This window comes from Haliotis rubra, unplaced genomic scaffold (genome assembly GCF_003918875.1).
Source record: "Haliotis rubra isolate DU_JTF1 unplaced genomic scaffold, ASM391887v1 Scf232, whole genome shotgun sequence".
Taxonomy (NCBI): domain Eukaryota; kingdom Metazoa; phylum Mollusca; class Gastropoda; order Lepetellida; family Haliotidae; genus Haliotis; species Haliotis rubra.
In genome coordinates, this window is record NW_025766359.1 from 836571 (window position 1) to 859950 (window position 23380).

General features: G+C 41.1%; 2 protein-coding genes across 2 annotated transcripts; both read right to left on the reverse strand.

Annotated features, from left to right (window-relative positions):
• Positions 1 to 1170: 1170 nt before the first annotated feature.
• Positions 1171 to 10576, reverse strand: LOC124278164 (succinate--hydroxymethylglutarate CoA-transferase-like). Its single transcript, XM_046713900.1, has 13 exons — positions 10349 to 10576; positions 8838 to 9348; positions 7822 to 7903; positions 7309 to 7382; positions 6768 to 6853; positions 6483 to 6654; positions 5841 to 6076; positions 5293 to 5388; positions 4796 to 4870; positions 4299 to 4396; positions 3568 to 3670; positions 2847 to 2910; positions 1171 to 2608 (listed from the first exon to the last, which is right to left on the reverse strand). Exons 2-13 carry the CDS (start codon positions 8929 to 8931, stop codon positions 2460 to 2462), a joined length of 1329 nt encoding a protein of 442 aa, XP_046569856.1. The 5' UTR covers positions 8932 to 9348; positions 10349 to 10576; the 3' UTR covers positions 1171 to 2459.
• LOC124278163 (succinate--hydroxymethylglutarate CoA-transferase-like) lies at positions 1171 to 23068 on the reverse strand. The gene is made up of 13 exons (XM_046713899.1): positions 22802 to 23068; positions 21971 to 22055; positions 19971 to 20044; positions 19643 to 19728; positions 19346 to 19517; positions 18748 to 18983; positions 18066 to 18161; positions 17676 to 17750; positions 17212 to 17309; positions 16520 to 16622; positions 15481 to 15544; positions 15049 to 15225; positions 1171 to 2431 (listed from the first exon to the last, which is right to left on the reverse strand). Exons 1-12 carry the CDS (start codon positions 22893 to 22895, stop codon positions 15077 to 15079), a joined length of 1332 nt encoding a protein of 443 aa, XP_046569855.1. The 5' UTR covers positions 22896 to 23068; the 3' UTR covers positions 1171 to 2431; positions 15049 to 15076.
• Positions 23069 to 23380: the final 312 nt, after the last annotated feature.

A 23380-nucleotide genomic window follows, 5' to 3' on the forward strand; every position in this document is an offset into this window, starting at 1 on the left:
ACATTTTCACTTCCAGTACTTATCCTATGTTTGCTCTAATTTCTCATTATAGTATGTAAAGCAAATGTTGTACATTTCGGAGGATGTTACTTTCACATCCGTGGATAATATTTTCATATGTATGTGAGGTGGATATATAAAAAATGTATTTGGATTCACATAGAAGTAGTGTAACACCCCGCTTTATATATGTACATATGTCCTTATGCTAAGAAAAAAAAGAAGTGGTCCATCAATAAAGCGTGTCCTTATCTCTGTACTGAGACGTCGCATCACCTCAATAAAGAAGTTCTTCATCCAGAACGTTTGTTCTTATCTGACTCTCCAACTTCTAAAAATGTCACTCAAAGAAGTTATGTCTTATATATGTGCCTGAACAGTAAAGTGAACAGTCTTTAGTTTACAGTTGGGAGAATTTGAATTTCGTCAATCGAAGTTTCTCGGGATAATAATGCTTAGATTTAATCAAACAAACTTGAAAGCATATAATAAATAGCCTGTTTAATGTTTCTTGTGAAATTTGATGTTTTACTTGGAGCCAGAAACTGCCACTTGGAATGTTGATGTTAGCGTGTTGCGAGGATGAAAAGTGACAAGAAATTTGCATTATTATGCTTCGGAGGACTATTTCATGCGGTGCCTTGTATCTAGATCAACCGTGCCTGTACTTGTGATATCGACTCAAAAAGAACGTGTGCCGTAGTTGACACTCTTGAACTATTGCAAACGTTTCGTGTTGTTCATTACTTCACCGAGTGTGTTTTGGTTGTGGTTGTCATGAGTGAATTCTTAACATAGGAATAATCACATAGTAGCTCCGAGCTGGAAGTAGGTGTTTAACGAAAGTATCATCATGTTTATCAGTTAGAAATGACCTCTTCATCTGTTCATCAATGGATCATCGCGAGATGATCGATCTCACAATGGACAGGCACTGACAATATCGTGTCAGATATGTTTGCAAGACGATACATGACACTTGTCGCATCTCTGCAGTAACACTACCAGTTTTGTACGTTTTGTATTTTCAAAAGGAACCACGGCTTTTATCTCTTATACATAATTCGGATAATGGTTTTAAGAGATATCGTTGATTGCTCAAGCCATTTTGAATTCATGACTAGAAAGTTGCAAACGATAAAGGGATTTAGAAAGAAAACAAGATTCGTGTTATATTTACTTGACGTGTCTTTTATTGCATATATACCTGTTTACGTTACAATAGCGAAAATAGCAGATCAGTATATAGAGATGTTTGGCACCAGTAAAAGGTTTGCGTTCGATTGAAGAACTAGAACCTGAGTAACACGTCAATGAATCAGGAAATCAGTCCATCATAATCTGACCCTAGGTCATCACTGTGGAGTAGCCAGTCACAGGCTTGGGGTTCTCAACCACAGGTGTGTAAGACAAATCACATTTCACTTGTCACATGAAATATCCTCTATCCATTTAAACATTGTATTCACATTGCAAGCCACCAATGTGATGTCAAAACAGCGCCGCGTCACAGTGTTTGTGACATTACATTGTGACGTCATTATATATTTACGCGTCAGTACAGTTTGTTACGGTAACTGTTATCTTTCGATCCCTGAATGCCAAGGGAAATTCATCTTGTGCCGTATTTTTGTTGTTTTACGGACGCACACACCAATACACACGCACCGATCTTGTGACCAATAAAGGTATTTCACGAATTCATATTCGAAATTAAAAATATTGCACTCATGATGATCAAAACGGCATGTGTGATACATCATCTAGTATATGTAGTCTTCTCGTAAACAGTTCAGGCTCAGTCACGTAAGAAGTACATTCAAAATCAAACTGGCGACCACAATACCGTAAAACTACATAATCCAAGGTCCACGCACAAATTACACCTCTCATCCCGTTTACAATTAATGGCACAAAATGACCAGACAGCTGCCATCAGAATAGCATTAAACTTCGGACGGAGTGAATTTACATCCTTTGAGACAGTATCTTTGGTTTCAGCATTGTAATGCTACTTTTGATTTCCCTGTGATAACAATCAGAAATATTGTCTGAAATTGCATTCAACTATTCCACCCACCCTCCAACTCATTTTCAGTTGCAACAGTATTTCCATCACCATTTCCATTACCAGATTGCTCGTTGTAATGTTAGCACAGTTGCATCACTGTCGTTAACGTTACAGTGTTAAAAAGCAGAATATACGGAAAGCATTTCATAGCTGATTCTAGCTGGACCATATGTCATTTTTTTTAAACAATGAACTAACAAAAAATCAGAGAGACAAATGCTGTCCTGAGATATTTGGATTGTTGATTCAAAATATATAAAAATGATTTGGAAGGAAAACACAATAATCATCCACTCTGTAATCTGAATAAATAACAAAGTCATATTCCCTCAGTTTAACATCTCGACACGAAATGTACATGTCCTCGATGGTTAAGTAATAGCTGTGACTATTGTACAACACCAGCTTCTATCAACTGCTTTAGCTGCATGTCGGAATATCCCAGAATCCCCTGCAGCACTTCCTGTGTGTGTTGTCCGAGGGTTGGAAGGGGACGGGGCACCACAGTCTGGGACAAACTGTATCTCACGGCTGGTCCTGTCAGTGCGAAAGAGAGTATTTGGTGTCTCCATTATGCATATACCTTGTAACCGTAGTAATACCACCATTTGTTTGGAGATGAGCGTTTTAGTGTCTGAGCGAATATCTCAGTTAGTCCACGAGATAAAATAGCACACAATGACATATTTGATTATATGAACCTATGAATGTGGTACTATACCCGGATTAGGTAAGCAGGGGAACTAGTGCACTCATCCAGTAAGGACAGGCTTACCCGGAAGTCTGATTGTTCCTGCTGTGGGGTGCTGCACCTCCTGGATCATCCCATTGTTGACCACCTGCACAGAGAGTAGTGTTATATATATAGCAGCAAACCATGACACTGACCCTCATTTGTAATGCCATCCCATCCAAACTGCTAAACATTTCAGAAGAAAAAATATTATTGTACAGAGTAATGGCAATTATACATCTACGATTGATCAGTTCTGGTGCTCCGAGCATATAAGAAAGTATGAAACTAATTTATTTTTCGACATTGTCTATTTCCACATTCATATGCTGTTGGGGATATTTCCACTTCCATGAAAGTACTTCAATCGTTCTCCACAGTTCCTAGGACGTCATCGTTCTCATCGACTTTTGTTTGGACTAGAGTTTTTCCATGTTTGGGACTAGATCGTTTGACGGAGATTGAGGTGGGTGCTGAAGGCGTTCAAAGAAATACAAGTGTATCATATGCAACGATTTGTATAGTGGTGCATATGTCAGATGGACGAGAACACCTTTTTTCATCGTTCCATGCTTCTTAGTCCTTATGTGATCCCGTAATTACTTCAAAATACATCAATGTCTCCTGTATTTGTTTAGAACGAAACGCTTTGTTCAAATGTCCTTCTGACAAGATTTCACTATTTTTCTCACCTTCGGCGAGGCTCAGAACTTATGACAACATCCCCGTAAACAGATGTGTGATGACATGTTTATGCTTTTACCTGAGGATCGGAGAAGACTTCCTGCATGTTGTTGACAGGACCGTATGGTATTCCCGACCCCTCGAGCACCTGCATCCACTGTGAGGAGGTCTTTGTCTCAAACCTAGGTAACAATACACCAGAAACGTTAACACCGTATAGTTCATGTCAGTGGAACCTTGCATCACTAAGGGAGACAACTCGAGACAGGTAATTATTGTGAATTAACTACCATACGTCCATTTTCCCCGATTCCCTGGAATCATCTCCATACAACTTGTTCTCTGGTTAATACACCCCATTCTCGGCTTGTGGTGGACACCACACGCCTGTGCTGTTCAGGATCAGAGAATAGTGTGCCTGACGAATTAGTTAATCTTTTAGTTCAGGCTGTTTGAAAAAGGAAACTCGGAGCAAACTCATGGTTTAGTAAGTAATTAGTTTAGTTTAGTTTCCCGTAAAGATAATGAATGAAGTGACAGCGAAGTACCTACAATGAAGAAAGTAGACAGGTAAAAGCACTCTGTCAATGTGTTGGCCTTTAACCCATGCATTCCTAGCCTACCACGCCACCTTTCTGGGTATCTCAGTGGGCTAGCACTATAAAACCAGCTTAAGTCTGGGCTAGTACAAGAAGCCGCACATACACATACACACGCATGCACGTCGTCATATGAGCGAAATATTCTCACGCACGTAGTAAAACCCAATTTCATCTCACCTCACCTCACCTCTGGACTCCACACATTTACCTGTTTGCTAGCAAGGGCAGCAATATGTCTCTGTTTGCTACTCTCACTTGGTTTTGTTGGAACCTTTCATCTTCCAACAGCTCTGGTAGGTCCATCCTCTGCAAGAGATATCTGATATGTCACCCGTTGAAGCTTTTTTTAAGTCACTTGCCTCAAAATAAAGTCACCCAAATTCACTGATTTATGTCCTCTACATCATCCACACTCATTATGTCCCTAGTAGCTGACCAGGTAACAAACTATGAAACCGGATTTCTGATAAACATGAGCACGACAATGTACAACAACGGTCTGTGTTCTTAGCAAGGCCCAGCAGACACTCTTGGTTACAAGAGTCATCTAATGCGCACAGCCTCATGATTTGCCGGTCGTTGGGCTGACTCTTTGGGCTGACAATAGTAATATATCTAAAGGTATTGCCGTTGCTTTGACCAAGGTGCTAAGAGTTTACGAATTGTATCATTTGAGATGACCCAAACCATCTGACCACAGCTCACCTTACACAGAAGCCGAAACTGTTTGTCGTTTCCTGCTCCCACCAGCATATATCCCCCGTCTTTGGTCTTGAAAGCCTGTAATTGCATCATCAAAGACGTTGACAGAAACATCAGCTCAACAAGTAACTGAAACATCAACTTGACACTGAAACATCCTGAAAACGAGTCCCTGAAACATCTGAACAAACAGTCCTGACACACCAATACAACTAGACACTGAAACGCCAGTACAACCAGACACTGACACATCAGAACAACTATCCCTGAAATACCAATACAACCAATCCTAAAACGCCAGTACAACCAACTTGTCAATGTTCAAAAGATCAGTTCAACCAGTCACTGAACCATCAGAAGAACGTACAAGAGCATACATTTCAATCATTATGGAACAGCCAAACCAATCCTCTTTTAAACATTGCCCTCATCTGCAATTGCATTGATTGATTGGAGTGTGTTAGTCGCTCCACAAAACTAATGTATGAGGTAGCACTCACCTGGTACGGTACAATGCTCTCATGTCCTGTTCCATGCCGTTTCCCCTCCATCCCAGCATTCAGATAGTTTGAGGCAATGTTCACAAGTGAGGCCACCTACGTGTAAGTGCAGGGACATGTTGTAGCTGACAAAGAACACTTACAATAAAACAAGCATGAAGACTCAATGTGATCCTTCTGAATAGCCACAGTAACTTGATTGTATTTAATGGTATGGACTTTTATGGAGAAGGTTACTGTTCTTAACCTATGAAAAACGGGTACAACTTTCTTCTGCCACTGATTGTGCATATTTTAAAATACACAACGCATTATGAGAAATGAAAACACCATTAACAGTCCCTGGACATTTGGTTCAAATTATTCAAATGTTAGTTAGGTAATGATGTGTATCAATCTGGCAGGAACTGTCTATCCTAATTACGACGAGACATGATTTTCACGAAGAAAAATTAGATTGTCTTTTGATTGTCATATTGTCATTGTTAATTCTGCATGGATACGAGGACGGGTATTTTCTGATGCGGAAATGAATGTAAACGGTATGCCTGAGTGGAGAGGAGGTTACAGTCGATGTGTTGACCACACCCAGTCTGCTGACGGTGATGTAGTGCAACCATGGTGGCACCAAATGCGTACAATCCTGTTGACAAGTCCGTCATTGCCACGCCCACCCTGCATGGGTCCCCGTCACGTGGTCCTGTGATATTCATCAGACCTCCTACACCTGAAGCGATGGCGTCGTAGCCAGCTCGGGACCTGTATGGTCCTGTCTGACCATATCCTGGAATCATGAAGACGTCTAGCAATATTGAAACCCAATCCTGGAACCATGGATATCTACAATGATAATTTACCCAACCCTGAATCTGACCTTGGCTCAATGAATTTGTCAATCAATACTTTACCCTGACCCAATCCCAAACAGATGTCAAAGAATGATCATTTGTGTCAACACTGGTTCTCTGGTGGAACCATTGATGGAGATATCTGAAAGCGCAAAGGTTATTTAATATGCTCTAATGAGGTCAACTTAGTGGCAAAGATGTGTCGTCTTCGTTTTATAATTAATATGTTCAACACATTTCAGTTTGTTCGGTGTACATACAATATAGAATTGACTCTTTATCTAACCTCATCTAGTCAGCAAAACACAGGTCCTGTTTAAACTAGTTCTATAAACGTCTTACCTGAGATTGAGCAGTATACCAGCCGAGGGACGAGAGCTTTCATGTCATCATATCCAAGACCCATCTCCCCAAGCTTTCCTGGCAGGTAATTCTCAATCAGCACATCACAGGAACCGGCTAACTGTTTGACAATCTTAACACCTTTCGGTTTCTTCAAATCTACTGCTATACTCTGAAAACACAGAGAAGAGGCGTTAGAACAGACAATCTCAGCACCGTTCGGTTTCTTCAAGTCTACTGCTATACTCTGAAACACAGAGAAGAGGGGCTAGAAGAGACTCTAACCTTTTTGTTTCTGTTAACAGAAAGGAAGTATGCACTTTCTGTGCCCTTGAAGGGAGGTCCCCAGCTCCTCGTATCATCACCTGCACCTGTAACAATTGGTAGTCAATAAGGGTCATGTCGGGTTGGGAGGGAAGGAGGGGGATGTCACTTAGTTCAAGGGGCCACGATGGAACACATAGGAGGAGTGTGTTAGTTGGTGATAATGCATTTGTGTGTTGGATAAGGCTGTTGAGCGGGATGGAAGTCGGCGTAGAGGTCAGGTGTCCAAGTGAACACAGAAAATCTTGCGTACAAATCAAAGTAAGAACAAGTTGTGGCATTTTATTGAGCATGGCTGGAGAGTGAGTGAGTGGGTAATATTCAAGCAATATCACGGTGGGGAACACCAGAAAAGGGAAAGGAGCTTCACACATTGTACCCATGCGGGGAATCGATCCTGGGTTTTCGGCGTGAAGAGCGAACTCTTTACCCACTAAGCTACTCGACCGCACCCATGGCTGGAGACCTATAAGGAGATGTATATGTGAATGCCAACACTCACCTGGTCGTTCAACTTTGATCACATCTGCTCCTAGGTCGGCGAACAACATGGAACAGTACGGTCCTGCTAGAACCCTGAAACAAGGTAGAGAACATGAGCACATCACACACAGCGGTTATGACCGGTAAGAAGGGGATAGACAGCAACCGGTACCACTCATGCACTATGGCAATGTTAGAATACTGTCATCAGTGTGCGGTCCTCTCATGACGTGCAAATTTCAGTTTGGCATACCTAGAACATCAAAAAGTACCAAACATCCCAAACATCACACAGTACGACCTTGCTTGAACATCAAACAATGTGACACTGTCGGGACACCACAGAGAACGAATAGTTCAGAACACAGAATAGCATGACCCTGGTAGAGCAATACACAGTACGACCCTACAAATACATAGAACAATATGACCCTGCAGAACACGAAACAGAACGGCCCTGACAGAACATCAACATATATTATATAGGAAATGTTCGAAAAAGACTCTGCATAGACATCTCATGCTCATTTACCTGGTAAGATCTAGAATTCGTATTCCTTCCAGTGGACTTCGTTCCGACTGCTGTGATGAAGTCGTTAGGAATTTTCTTGTAACTGAAGAAACAGGATTTTCACAGCATCAGTTGAACACACACCAAGAGGGAAAGGAAGAACGTGGATACTAATGTGCATGGAAGGCTCCATGAACAGGTTAAGCTGACAATACCTTTCTCAAGTGTAGAAAATTAGAAACATAAAATAGAGTGTCTTGGGTTTATTGTAACAGTGATCGATACAGCCACCAGTATCCGTTTATCATTATAACAAAGAGGTATTTACTTTATATTATACATGCAGTCGATTGTTGTTGAGGAATATTTTCGTTAGGCCTGAAGTTTCCATGAATGGGTTAAGCTTTCTTGTCTACATAGTCTGTTTCCCTCAGAAAGAAATATAATAATGTTGTCACGATGACCAAAATCATATAACTACTCCAGAAATATACAAATACATATATAATATAAAATCGAATGTCTTGGGTTGATGGTAACAGTGACCGATACAGCCATCAGTATATCATTATAACACACAGGTATTTTCTTTCCAAACCATGCTCGCATGCAACTCAAATAGAAGCTAATGAAATGCTACGACACAGAATTCCATTTCCCTGCATAAACTGTTCCTAAATTACCACCTACAACCTTGACCTTTCTGAAATGCTTTAGTGGCATTTGACAAATATAATCCCCAATTCATGCTTACGACTGTAACAAACATACTAATTTATCTCGTAATTCAAAACTTTTGATCATGACGATCGTATTCCATCTTACTTTGTGTGGCCTATTTAAAATGTCCATTCTCACTCTGCACAATCTATTCCGTATATCATCGACAGACACTTATTTTATGAGCGCATCCTTAACCAGGAGTTATCTGCCCTCCTTCCCCCACATACCGTGATCACACAACACAGTTTATCTAGACACTAAAACCCGTCACACAGACAGCAGTGTTACATCCAGACGTTACGATAAGTGCCTACCCAAACTACATCTGCCTCCGTTGTGTCGATGCAGTAACCGAACACAGCATCCACTAACGACATGTACGACCCTTCCGCACTGTGACCCCGTCATGATTATATGAGGCTGTTTCAATCAGTTACCTCCCTTAGAAAACAAACACAGTCGAGGACTTTCAACTGTCAACTGTGTTATTACACATGTTCATAAGTCACTTACTTCAGGTTTTGTTCGTGAAGCATAGTAATCGAGTTGTTCATGAACCATTGTAATCGAATTGTTTATGAATCAATGTAATGTTTAAGAATGGTTGCATACTCAGAAAACGCTGTAATCGAGGTATTTATGAAGATCTGAAACTGTGTTGCGTATAAAGCACTGTTCTCGGCTTGTTTCAAGACCTTCTCGAGGTCAAAATATTGTTTTGCGATATATGATGTAGAATGAAAGAATACCAATAGGCAAAACAAAAAAAGAACCTGATAAATTATTTGTAATGCTGTGTAAGGGCCAAAACATACAAAGCATAACCTATGGTGGCTCATTCGGGCCATCGCTTTATCGCCCTGAAAAATCTAGGCGATATCGCGACAAAGCGATAGCACGACACGATATTGCGATATGGCGACACGATATAGCGATATTGCGATACAGCCCAAAAACGAAATAGCGATAACACGACACGATATGGCGATAGCAAGACACGATATGGCGATAGCAAGACACGACATTGCGATAACACGACACGAAATGGCGATAACACGACACGAAATGGCGATGATGACACGATTTATGTCAAGTACTGTGCCCTTAATATCAAATTTTGTTTTAAGTTCTGCAAATGAGAGTACCTCTTGGTCATTGAAAATGTCTTTAATATTAACAATTCCTTGTTTGAACCAGTTATTGATTATCAAATATGTGTTGCAAAACTGGTGATTTAACCAGAGAGGTTGCATAACAATGTCGTTTATGTTGATATGATTCACTACATATCCCTTTATATATCTATGCCAGGCATCTTTATCTCACATACTTCCCGCTATCTTATTATTGAATCCTGAGAATGAATCAACTTACCCGCTTTTCTACATATCGCCATATCGCTGTATCGTCATATCGCCATATCGCAATGTCGCTGTATCGCAATATCGCGTCGCCATATCGCAATATCGCCTTTTCGCGTTATCGCTTTATCGCAATGTCGCCTCTTTTTATCGCCATTTCGTGTCGTGTTATCGCCATTTCGTGTCGTGTTATCGCCATTTCGTGTCGTGTTATCGCCATTTCGTGTCGTGTTATCGCAATGTCGTGTCGAGTTGTTGCCATTTCGTGTCTTGTTATCGCTATATCGTGTCTTGTTATCGTCATGTCGTGTCATGTTATCGCTATTTCGTCTTTGGCTATATCGCAATATCGCTATATCGTGTCGCCATATCGCAATATCGTGTCGTACTATCGCTTTGTCGCGATATCGCCTAGATTTCTTCAGGGCGATAAAGCGATGGCCCGAATGAGCCACCATAATAACCAGATGATTCAAAGAATATCACATATCTTCTCACACAGGGCAATGTCGGTTTGCAATGTTTGGGCGAGGGATGATATTTTACGTGCGACTCAAGTATTTGATACTGGCATTTTGAACAAAGTTTGCTGAAGACATACTCGTTTATTTACAGACGTCTCGATTATTTACACACCGCCGCCACTCTGCACGTATCACACGACAAAATCCAGTTGTGAGTCTAACCAGCGAAGGTGTAGCCAAGGTGACTGGTGTAAAGTTACTCTTATTGACACGTACTGTGTATCAAACTGCACATCGGTACAAGGTCTCGACAGTGTGTACTATGACGAACTGTAATCTGTTTTGGAACTATATGATATTCTCTCTGAAGAATATCTTTTCTATTCATGGTATTTATATAAAACCCAGGGCTAGGTGCCTAGCTGCATAGCGACTGCATAGCGAAGGTCACTGGATATGTCATTGACACTAGCAATCCCTTTAACACCTACCATACCAGATCACCTACCATTACTTGTCTGTATACTTCTCCCAGTACACGTTAATGTTGCTGAGTGCGGCGTAAAATTAAACTCACTTACCCCGTGTACATGTTGGGTGCTATCATGGAGAGAACTTCAACTGGACTAAAGCAAATGAAACTGCCCTAATGCTATATTGAGATAAAACAGAAAACTACTTCCGTGACACTGAAATTAATAATACCCACTTTGATAGCAATGTAAACTATATTGAGTACTATTGTGAGCAGGCTCTTTACATGCTTCTGCTACCGATAGTATTCCATCCACACGCCTTAGACCCTATCTTAAACCTTACTGGAAGAAAGATTGTCTTAATATTCTACATAAAGAAAAGCGAAATTGTCGCCGTCAATGGGTTACAAATGGTAAAGTTAGAGATAAAAACGATGCTGTGTATGCAAAATATTAAGAAAGTAAACGTCTCTTTCGTAAGAAACATCGATATGCAAAGCAACAGTTATGTAAAAATAGATTCGTTAATTCTACGAAGCAGCAGAAGTAGATGTCAAAGACCTTTACAAACAACAAAACGTTAAAAACGCTACAAAGCTAACACGGAAAAAACTTACCTATGGTTCTCAAACTTGTTACGAGGGAAAAGATATTTGCAATCTGTTTGGACTGTATTTCCATTCACTAGCTACTCCTTGGCCCGATGTAAAATGTGACTATGTACATATACATAACGATAATCATATACGTGCACTTTGAATACTCAAACAATAACATTAAAACCAGTAATGTATCAATTGGTGATGTACGTGTTCCCCAAAGAAAATCTATCAAATATGCATGTGTGTACCTCAGGACAGAGAAATCATCACTTGAATGTACAAAATCTGCATGTGAAAAGTTACGAGTACTCATGAACACTAATCATAATAATGGGTTGTATTTTGGAGGTCTTAACTCTACATCTGCAGCACGGGAGAGGGTATTCTTATCATGTGGCCCCTATGGATGCAACGTATTGGATAAACTTCCTCACAAAGAGTATGAAAAGCTTGAAGTTGTACAACGCCCATTTGTTAAAGGTGCAGGGACTACACAGGCACACTCCCACTTTTGGGCCATTGGCATCATGCCACTACAGTATTACATAGATAAAAGAGCCCTCTACCTATTAGGAAAGTTATGTAATGCAAAGTATAACTGTGATTTTAAAGTAATGTTTCTAGTTCGCCGGGGTCAAATTATGAGTACAGATTGTTGTTCATGCAAGGTATGTAGTAGAAAATCTCCGATATATAATATGCTGCAACTTGTACATAAGTATATAACCTAAGCGATAGAAGGAAGAGACTTTTTATGGATGTCAACTTCTTTATTATGAGGAACACAACGTTTCGGAGTATATCCAGAGTAAATACGTCTTCATCAAGTGAATGATATAGTTTGCTAACGTCAATAATTGTCAGATTATTAATAAGAGATGCTGTTCTAAGGCCGTAAATGATGCTATTAACCCACGTCGAGACAATCTATTTTATTTTCATCTTTATTCAAGACTTAGTCTGTCAAAATATGTCAGCAAAGGATCCAGTAATGAACATTATCTCTGGAAGCTAGCCGTAGAACAGAATGACCAGTTAACTAATATTGCAAGACTTGTATTTTATGGATCATCTGAAATTGTTTCTTGAGAATGTTATTGTAAAACTGACGCCAATGATATTGTAAAGCACGTGTTTATGTCATGTACGATCAATATGAATGACCGAAATGTACTCTTCAATAGGGCTGCGCAATATTACCGGTAAACCGGTATATACCGGTACGGTATCTCGCGATACGAATATCGCGATATGGTTCACATTCTACAACATAGTGGGTCATCCAGAGTTAGCTCTCTTTGAGTTATCTGCCCTTGATTTGTATAGTACCAAGTGGCCCCAAACGTGCCAAATATTCTACCAAATGCTTTACGTTTTGTGGGCTTGAATGTTTTCATATATGACATTTTGGAGGAATTAAGTGGCCGCAAATAGATCATTTTTTTAATTGGACTAATAAGCAGAGCTTCTGACTCTGAGTGACCATTTCACAATTCACATTATTTTGTTATTTTGTTTGCTTCAAAAAGGAACATATGTTATCAATTTATCATAAAGGTCTAATTCTTATACATTTTGTAGGACTGTATAATGACATTCTAGTCAAGGATCTTAGTTATTGAGGGGGCGGTGGGGTAGCCTAGTGGTTAAAGCGTTGGCTCGTCACGCCGAAGACCCGGGTTCGAATCCCCACATGGGTACAATGTGTGAAGCCCATTTCTGGTGTCCCCCGCCGTGATGTTGCTGGAATATTGCTAAAAGCGGCGTAAAACCAAAACTCAGTCAGTCAGTCAGTCAGTTATTGGAGGTCACATGGGATCTCAAGTAGTTCACCTAAATCATGTTTTTGTTTCATTTTGCAATAGTTCATGTTAACACATGTTTATACGGGAGCTGAATATGAATGAATCACGGACATACAGTAACAATAATTACATACTGCATTGAAGTGCATTCTGTTGAAGCAAACAACACTGACCATGAAAACCATGTTATACCATTACCTTTATCATTATGCTCGCAAAACGTTGTTGCCATACTTCAATTAAACATTTCACATTAAGGTTCTATATCATTCTATTTGCATACATCCATACACAGGGGGCGGTGGGGTAGCCTAGTGGCTAAAGCGTTGGCTCGTCACGCCGAGGACCAGCGTTCGAATCCCCACATGGGTACAATGTGTGAAGCCCATTTCTGGTGTCCCCCGCCGTGATGTTGCTGGAATATTGCTAAAAGCGGCGTAAAACCAAAACTCAGTCAGTCAGTCAGTCCATACACAGTGGGGACGGGGAGCCTGAGAGTATGGCGTAACTAAGAAGATGAGCTATTATGAATTAATGATGTACGCACTTGGACAGAAACCTTCCAGTCAATATATCACAATATGTATCTCTTAAATTATTGCAATATTCTCAATATTTGAATCAGGGCATTATCCAGCCCTCCCCTGTAACACCATGCGTGATATTCTGGATGTAAATACTTTTTGTTAGGGTCTGGGAGAAAGATGATGATGTTATTCTTGCGTTTTCACTTGGTGGATGTTCAATAGAATGTATTATGGAAAAAGATGTGTGGGCAGAAGTAATAATTGATGTAAGCCATTTTATAGGGAAATGGCGATACCTGGTAAACAACTTGTATGTATAGCAACATTGTTGTCTATATCACTAATCCATGTTAATCATTTGCCGTAAATTATATTATTACCCACGTGGTCAACGTATGGGTAGTTGCATATTAATCTCGTACGTCACACGAGTGTCGTATCGCGTTGACCTGTGTCGTAACGACTTGACCTGAAATTCTAACGATTTGATTGGATAACCGATGACCTCTCAATTAGGTCACATTCTGACGTAACTATTTTTTTCATTCATAACAAACACGTGAATTCATTCATTCTACAACTTAAATGCATTGTGGAAATGTAAACATTGCGAACGTTGCCGTGTCGCTGTTTAATTGTGAGTCGAACTGAGACATTATATCTGTATAAAAACATAAACGCAATGTTTCCACCAGTGATGTTAGCCGAATGAAGCAACTGGAAACCAAGAAACGAGGTGCAACGGAGTAGTTTACTGTAGGAGGCTGTACGAGGCGATGACAACTGACATGCATCGTGACGTCGGTTACCATGGCAGTGACGTCATTAGTGTGACGTCATGCAAATATTGTACTACAGTACAAAACTCTTCCGCAACCTCTTTATGAAACCGGTTTCGGTTTGAAACCAAAAACATAACAAAAATACGCTATTTTGTCAATTTTAATGCATGTAAGACGTGGGTAATAAATAAAATACCACACTCGGTCTCATTACATACGAATTATACGAAACTCGTGACCTTCCTATGTTATCTGACCTCGCTTTCGCTCGGTCAGATACCATAGGAAGGACACTCGTTTCGTATAATTCGTATGTAATGAGACCTCGAGTAGTATTCTCTATTTATCACTGCGTATTGCAATCTTCATTCACTTGGAGGATATAGAGAATATCCATCTATCATACCCTACAGATCCTGAGATATTTGAATTAAATAATCAAAAAAATAAATAATCATTCATTCTGTAATCTAAATAAATAATGCAATTATATGTCACAACAGGAAATGTCCTCGATGGTTAAGTAATAGCTGTGACTATTGTACAACACCAGCTTCTATCAACTGCTTTAGCTGCATGTCGGAATATCCCAGAATCCCCTGCAGCACTTCCTGTGTGTGTTGTCCGAGGGTTGGAGGGGGACGGGGCATCACTGTCTGGGACAAACTGTATCTTACGGCTGGTCCTGTCAGTGCGAAAGAAATTAGTTTGTATGTTTATTAAGCAAATTTTATTAAGCGTATACCTTGTAACCGTAGTAATACGAACAACGTTTGTTTGGAGATGTGCGTTTTAGTGTTTAAGCGAATATCTCAGTTACACCTGGAGGTAAAATAGCACACAGTGACATGTTTGATTATATGAACCGATGAATGTGGTACTATACCCGGATTAGGTATGCAGGGGAACTAGTGCACTCATCCAGTAAGGACAGGCTTACCCGGAAATCTGATTGTTCCTGCTGTGGGGTGCTGCACCTCCTGGATCATCCCATTGTGGACCACCTGCACAGAGAGTAGTGTTACATATATAGCAGCAAACCATGACACTGACCCTCATTTGTAATGCCATCTCATCCAAACTGCCAAACATTTCAGAAGAAAATGTGTATTGGCAATTACACATCTACGATTGATCAGTTCTAATCTATTAATCTAAACTAATCTATTTTGCAACATTGTCTCCTTCCATATCGATAAGCTGTTGGGGATATTTCCACTTCCATGAAAGTACTTGAATCGTTCTCCACCGTTCCTTGGACGTCATCGTTCTCGTTGACATTTGTTTTGACTGAAATGTTTCTGTTTGGGACTAGATCGTTTGACGAAGATTGAGTGAGAAGGTGTAAAATATTCCAATGTTTTGATTATTGTTTCCCCTTGTTGTTGAATTAGCTCCAGACAGGTAGGGGATCCAACACTCAGATACTTTCTTCATAGCCAAGGTTTCTGTGACAATTGAATGTATCTCTTGGGAAACTGACCAGCAATAAAACGCTCAGTCACAGTCAGCATCATATTGTGTATTAAATGGGTCATTGCTGGTGTTGCTGACAGACCTACAAGGGTCGTCTTCAAGCTCCTCTTGCCGTGCTTAGACTCGTCTGTTCGCCTCTTTACAATGGCATAGGATGCGACTTCTTTCCCTGGTACTGCATTGATATCTTAATGAATTGATTTTGGGGAGTCCCTTTTCACTTGATCATTAAACGTTTACTGTCTTTGTCACAATGAAAGAATTTGCCCAAATACCTTCCTCGCGATATAGCTAGATGACATCTTGTTTCTCTTTAGCAAAAGATTTCACTATTTCTCTCATCTTCAGCGAGGCTCGTACACATATGTGCGATACACTTACACACAGTATCCATATCCTCGTCATGGCCACTGACTAAGGTGTATTGCTCATATTAATCTCATCGTTTACTAGTAGGTACTTATGAAGGAAAATAACACATATCGACATGTTTATACTTTTACCTGAGGATCGGAGAAGACTTCCTGCATATTGTTGACAGGACCGTATGGTATTCCCGACCCCTCGAGCACCTGCATCCACTGTGAGGAGGTCTTTGTCTCAAACCTAAGTCACAATAACAGCGTTAACACTGTATAGTCCATGTCAGCTTTAGCTTTCCTTTATCAAGCATGTACTGGGGTGAAGAGAACATTTAAACTCAATGTGTACGAGGCTTTGGTAACATCTACGATCACCCTTATGGTAAGAGCAAACTATGTTTTCTGAGTCAGGGATAAAAGATTCGAACTCAGGATCAGTGGAACCTGACATCACTAAGGGAGACAGTTCGAGACAGCTAATTATTGTGAATTGACTACCATACGTCCATGATCCCTGATTCCCTGAAACCCACCTTGATACAATTCGTTCCCTGTTTAATACACCCAAATTCGCCGCTTGTGTTGGCCTTTAGTTAAGGCTGTTTGATAAAGGAAACTCGGGGTAATGGGAAAAACCAATGGTTCAGTAGGTAATTAGTACAATTTAGTTTGCCGTAACGATAATGAATTCAGGGAATTATAATCTGATAGTGTAGTGCCCACGATGAAGCAAGTAGACAGGTAAAAGCACTACGTCACTCCATTGGTCCCTTACCTTCTAACCCATGCATTCCTAGCCTACCACGCCACCTTTCTGGACTCCACACATTTACCTGTTTGCTATCAAAGGCAGTAATACGTCTCTGTTTGCCACTCTCACTTTGTTTTGTTGGAACCTCTCATCTTCCAGCAACTCTGGTAGGTCCATCCTCTGCAAGAAGTGTCATCCCTTGAAGCAGTTTTTAAGCCACTGGCGTAGCGTCTAAATAGTACCACCCAAATTGCCCATTTACGGTCTCTGATGGATGTCCTCTACATCATTTACACTCATTATGTCCCTAGTAGCTGACAAGGTACAACAGTCTGTGTTCTCACCAAGGCCCACAAGACACTCTTGGTTACAAGAGCCATTTAATGCGCCCTGCCTCATGACTTCCCGGTAGTTGAGTTGGCTCTTCAAATTATTATGTTTCTCAGATTCAGTAATATTATCTATAAGTATTGCCGTAACTTTGACCAAGGTGCTAAGAGTTTACGAATTGTATCATTTGAGATGACCCCTGTGACCACAGCTCACCTTACACAGCAGCTGAAACTGTTTGTCGTTTCCTGCTCCCACCAACATATATTCGCCGTCTTTGGTCTTGAAAGCCTGTAAGTACATCATCAAAGACGTTGACAGAAACATCAGCTCAACAAGTACCTGAAACATCAACTTGAGACATCCTGAAAACCAGACACTGACACACCTGAAACACCAGTACAACTAATCCTGAAACGCCAGTACAACCAAATCCTGAAATTGTGATATCACCAGTCACGAAAACATGAGAAGAGCTTAAGGGGATACATGTCAACCATTTTGAATAAAACGATAAAGAACACCCAAACCAATACTCTTGGAAACTGTATTGCCATTGCTGTTGCAGAGTCGGTCCACAAAACTAAAGTATGAGGTAGCACTCACCTGGTACGGTACAATGCTCTCATGTGCTGTTCCATGCCGTTTCCCCTCAACCCCAGCATTCAGATAGTTAGATGCAATGTTCACAAGTGAGGCCACCTACGTATAATGCAGGGACATGTTGTAGCTGACACAGAACATTTAAAATATGGCATGAAGACTGAATATGAATCTTCTGAATGGCCACAGTATTTTTGTTGTACTCTCCGGTATGTAATTTTGTGGCGAAAGTTACTGTTCTCTATATATGAACACTGCTTTGCTAAAATAACGGGAAAACTTTTTCTCCTGTCACATATTGAACATTTTAACTGCATAATAAAGAAAATATTGAACATAGATTAAAATGTGCAACGTACTTATGAGAAACCGTAACAGCATTAACAGTCCCAGGACATTTGGTTCAAATTATTCAAATGCCAGTCAGGTAATGATGTGTATCAATGTGGCAGGAACTGTCTACCCTAATTACAAAGAGACGTGATTTTCATGAAAGAAATAGGTCTATTTCTAGAGATAGCAATACTTTAGTATCATTTTTATTTCCGCTGGAACAAGTGGACGGATATTTAAGGAATATAAAAGGTATACCTGAGTGGATTAGATTGTCTTTTGATTGTCATATTGTCATTGTTAATTCTGCATGGATACGAGGACGGGTATTTAAGGAATGTAAACGGTATACCTGAGTGGATAGGAGGTTACAGTCGATGTATTGACCACACCCAGTCTGCTGACGGTGATGTAGTGCAACCATGGTGGCACCAAATGCGTACAATCCTGTTGATAAGTCCGTCATTGCCACGCCCACCTTGCAAGGGTCCCCGTCACGTGGTCCTGTGATATTCATCAGACCTCCTACACCTGAAGCGATGACGTCGTAGCCAGCTCGGGATCTGTATGGTCCTGTTTGACCATATCCTGGAATCATGAAGACGTCTAGCAATATTGAAACCCAATCCTGGAACCATGGATATCTACAACGTTATTCAATCCCAGTTCCTCTGACCCTGGTTAAATGTTTTTGTCAATGAATACTTACGACTGACCCGAACCCCAACAGATCATTTCTGTCGACACTGGTTCTCTGGTGGAACCATTGATGGAGATCTTTGCTGATGCTCTCATGGCGACAGATGGCAAGATCTTTCTCTTCGTTTTATCATTACAATGCTCAACAGATTTCAGTTTGTACATATAAAATAGAATTTAATCATTATCTAACCTCTCATCTCGTCAACAAAACACAGGTCCTGTTTAAACTAGTTCTATAAACGTCTTACCTGAGATTGAGCAGTATACCAGCCGAGGGACGAGAGCTTTCATGTCATCATATCCAAGACCCATCTCCCCAAGCTTTCCTGGCAGGTAATTCTCAATCAGCACATCACAGGAACCGGCTAACTGCTTGACAATCTCAGCACCTTTCGGGGTTTTCAAGTCAACGCCTATACTCTGCAACTCAGAGAAAAGGCATCAGAAGAGACAATCTCAATCGCTTTCGGTTTCTTCAGGTCAACTGCTATACTGCGAAAATACAAAGAAAATACATCTGTAGTGAGAGCACACTTCAAACTAACCTTTTTGTTTCTGTTAACAGAAAGGAAGTATGCACTTTCTGTACCCTTGAAGGGAGGTCCCCAGCTCCTCGTATCATCCCCCGCACCTGTAACAATTGGTAGTCAATAAGAGTCATGTGAGGTTGTCGGGGGATGTCTGATAGTTCGTGGGACCACGATGGAGCACTGGAAATATAAGTCACCTAAGAGATGGGATGTCCAAGTGAACATAGAAAATGGTGTACCAATGACTCCCAGCACATGTTATGTTTCAAATTTCACTAAGCTCAGGATTTTACTCTGAGCTGGAGAACTACATATAGATATATATGTGACTGCTAACACGCACCTGGCCGTTCAACTTTGATCACATCTGCTCCTAGGTCGGCGAACAACATGGTACAGTACGGTCCTGCTAGGACCCTGTAACAAGGTATAGAACATGAGCACATCACACACAGCAGTCATGGCCTATCAGCACACAGTACGGTCTTCCTAGAACACTGTAAGGGGATACACAGCAACCGGTACAACTCGGCTAGAACACCATGCACTATTACACTGGTAGAACACTGATAAAAGAGGTCTGAGCTGCAGATCAAGGCATCTCAGTATGGCACACATAGAACATCAAACAGTACGACCCCCGCCAGAAACCAACAGTACGATCCTGAAAGATTTTGTTTTGTTTGGTTGTTGTTTAATGCCGCACTCAGCAATATTCCAGCCATATGGCAGCGGTCTGTAAATAATGGAGTCTGGACCAGACAATCCACTGTGAATCCACTGTTCAGCAGCATGAACATCGATCTACGCAACTGGGATACGATGACATGTGTCAACCAAGTCAGCGAGCAGGACCACCCGATCCCGTTAGTCGTTTCTTACTGAAAACCAATTCTAACCTGGATCTTCACGGGTTCGATCCGGCAAGACCACCAATCAGTACGACACTGCCAGTAAAAGAAAACACTGCGACCCTGTCAGAGTGAGTGAGTTTAGTTTTACGCCACACTCAACAATATTCCAGGTATATGGCAGAGGTCTGTACATAATCAAGTCTGGGCCAGACAATCCAGTGATCAACAGCATGAACATCGATCTACGCAATTGGGATACGATGGCATTGTGTCAACCATGTAAGCGAGCCTGACCACCCGATCCCGGTAGCCGCCTCTTACGACATGCATGGGTTCCTGAAGATCAATTCCAACCCGGATCTTCACGGGTTTGACCCTGTCGGAACACTGCCAGAATGTTAAATACCATGGCCCTACCAGAACAATACAGAGTACGACCTTGCCAAAACTTCAAACAGCACGACCCTGATATAGCATCACAAAGTATGATCATGCCAAAACATAACAGAAAATCGGATAATAACACAGTATGGACCTGCTAGAATACAACAATACCAGAATAAACATCAGCACAGAACCTGCCCGGACATGAAACATTATGACCCTGCTATAACATCCCTCAGTACAACTGTACAGCACTGCCGAACATGAAACGTTATGACCCTGCTATAACATCCCTCAGTACAACTGTACAACACTGCCGAACATGAAACATTATGACCCTGCTATAACATCCCTCAGTACAACTGTACAACACTGCCCGGACATGAAACATTATGACCCTGCTATAACATCCCTCAGTACAACTGTACAATACTACCCGGACATGAAACATTATGACCCTGCTATTACATCCCTCAGTACAACTGTACAACACTGCCCGGACATGAAACATTATGACCCTGCTATAACATCCCTCAGTACAACTGTACAGCACTGCCGAACATGAAACGTTCTGACCCTGCTATAACATCCCTCAGTACAACTGTACAACACTGCCGGAGCATGAAACACTGTACGAACGGTCCTGACAGAGGTGAGATGAGGTGAGATTGGGTTTAACGTCGTGCTTGGAAATATTTCGCTCATATTTCGACGTGCATGCGTGTGTATGTGCGGCTGCTTGTTCTAGCCCAGACTTAAGCTGGCTTTATAGTGCTAGCCCACTGAGATACCATGCCGCAGTGAAGCAGGAATACCCCACTCAGACACATTATACTGACTCCGAGCCGACCAGTCCTTGTTGTACCCATAAATGCCGAGCGCCAGGCAGGGACCAACAAGTACCATATTTAAACGTCTTTTGGTATGACGCGGCCGGGGATCGAACCCACGACCATGCGCTCTGCGGGCGGACGCTCTAACCACTACACCACGGGGGCGGTCTCCTGACAGACATCAACGTATACTATTCAGGAAATGTGAAAAAAACAAACGAAAAAGGACAGTAAATTGTCTAACTCTGCATAGACATCTCATGCTCATTTACCTGGTAAGATCTAGAATTCGTATTCCTTCCAGTGGACTTCTTCGTTCCGACTGATGTGATGCGGTTGTTAGGAATTTTCTTGTAACTGAAGAAACAGGATTTTAATCCATAGCATCAGCTGAACACACACCAGACAGGAAGGGAAGAACGTTGATACTAATGTGCGTCACTGACCTCTGAACTTTCTTCAGCATATCCATATATTTATCTATTTTCTGACGTTTATTATACCGTGCAGTCGATTGTTGTTGAGGAATACTTTCGTGAGGCCTGGAGACTCCATGAATGGGTTAAGCTGACAACACCTTTTTCAAATGCTTCCATCAGGTTATGTAGCCAAGACAAAATATAATAATGTTGTCACGATGACCTAAATCATATAACTACTGCAGAAATATAAAATCGAATGTCTCGGGCTTATGGTAACAGTGACCGATACAGCCATCAGTATATCATTATAACACACAGGTATTTTCTTTCCAAACCATGCTCGCATGCAACTCAAATAGAACCTAATGAAATGCTACGACACAGAATTCCATTTCCCTGAATAAACTGTTCGTTTATTACCACCTACAACCTTGACCTTTCTGAAATGCTTTAGTTACGATCGTATTCCATCTTACTTTGTGTGGCCTATTTGTGGATTCTCACTCTGCACAATCTATTCCGTATCTCCTGTAGATAACATATTTTATGAGCGCATCCTTCAGCAAGAGTTCTCTGCCCTCTTTCCCCACATACCTTGACCACACAACGCATTTTACCTAGACACTAAAACCCGTCACACAGACAGCAGTGTTACATCCAGACGTTACGATAAGTGCCTACCCAAACTACATCTGCCTCCGTTGTGACGATGCAGAAACTGAACGCTGCATCCACTAACGACATGTAGGACCCTTCCGCACTGTGACCCCGTCATGATTATATGAGGCTGTTTGAATCATGCAGTTACCTCCCTTAGAAAACGAACATCATCCAGAACTCTCAACTGTCAACTGTGGTATTGTAAACACGTGTTCATAAGTCACTTACTTCAGGTTGCTCGTGAAGCATCGCAATCGAGTTGTTCATGAAGCATTGTAATCGAGTTGTTTATGAGGCATTGTAATGTTTGTGAAGGTTGCATACTCAGGAAGATCTGAAACTTGATAACATCACAGATCTGAAACTTTGTCGTGTATATGTATAAAGCACTGTTTTCGACTTGTTTCCAGAATGGCGTAGGTAGACAGCTATTCAACCAGGTTTTCGCTGTAACCAAATTGTTTATGATGCTCAGTAAGAAGGTTGTTTTGGCAGTGTGGATAAAGTAATATTGAAAGTATTGATATTTTACATGCGCTTCAGATATTTTGATACTTGCATCTTGAACAACGCTACAAAGCTTGCTGAAGAACATGTGTT

Bases quoted from the DNA above. Each gene is read 5' to 3' on its own strand.
- LOC124278164 (XM_046713900.1), bottom strand. From the start codon at position 8,931: ATGACGGGGTCACAGTGCGGAAGGGTCGTACATGTCGTTAGTGGATGC. The intron at 5,389-5,840 runs GCATACCGTTTA...ACTTACACGTAG, and splicing joins GTAACCTCCTCTCCACTCAG to GTGGCCTCACTTGTGAACAT. The intron at 2,911-3,567 runs GTAAAAGCATAA...CTCTCTGTGCAG, and splicing joins AAGTCTTCTCCGATCCTCAG to GTGGTCAACAATGGGATGAT.
- LOC124278163 (XM_046713899.1), bottom strand. From the start codon at position 22,895: ATGACGGGGTCACAGTGCGGAAGGGTCCTACATGTCGTTAGTGGATGC. The intron at 18,984-19,345 runs GTAAGACGTTTA...TCATGATTCCAG, and splicing joins GGTATACTGCTCAATCTCAG to GATATGGTCAAACAGGACCA. The intron at 15,226-15,480 runs GTAAGCCTGTCC...TCGCACTGACAG, and splicing joins AGGAACAATCAGATTTCCGG to GACCAGCCGTAAGATACAGT.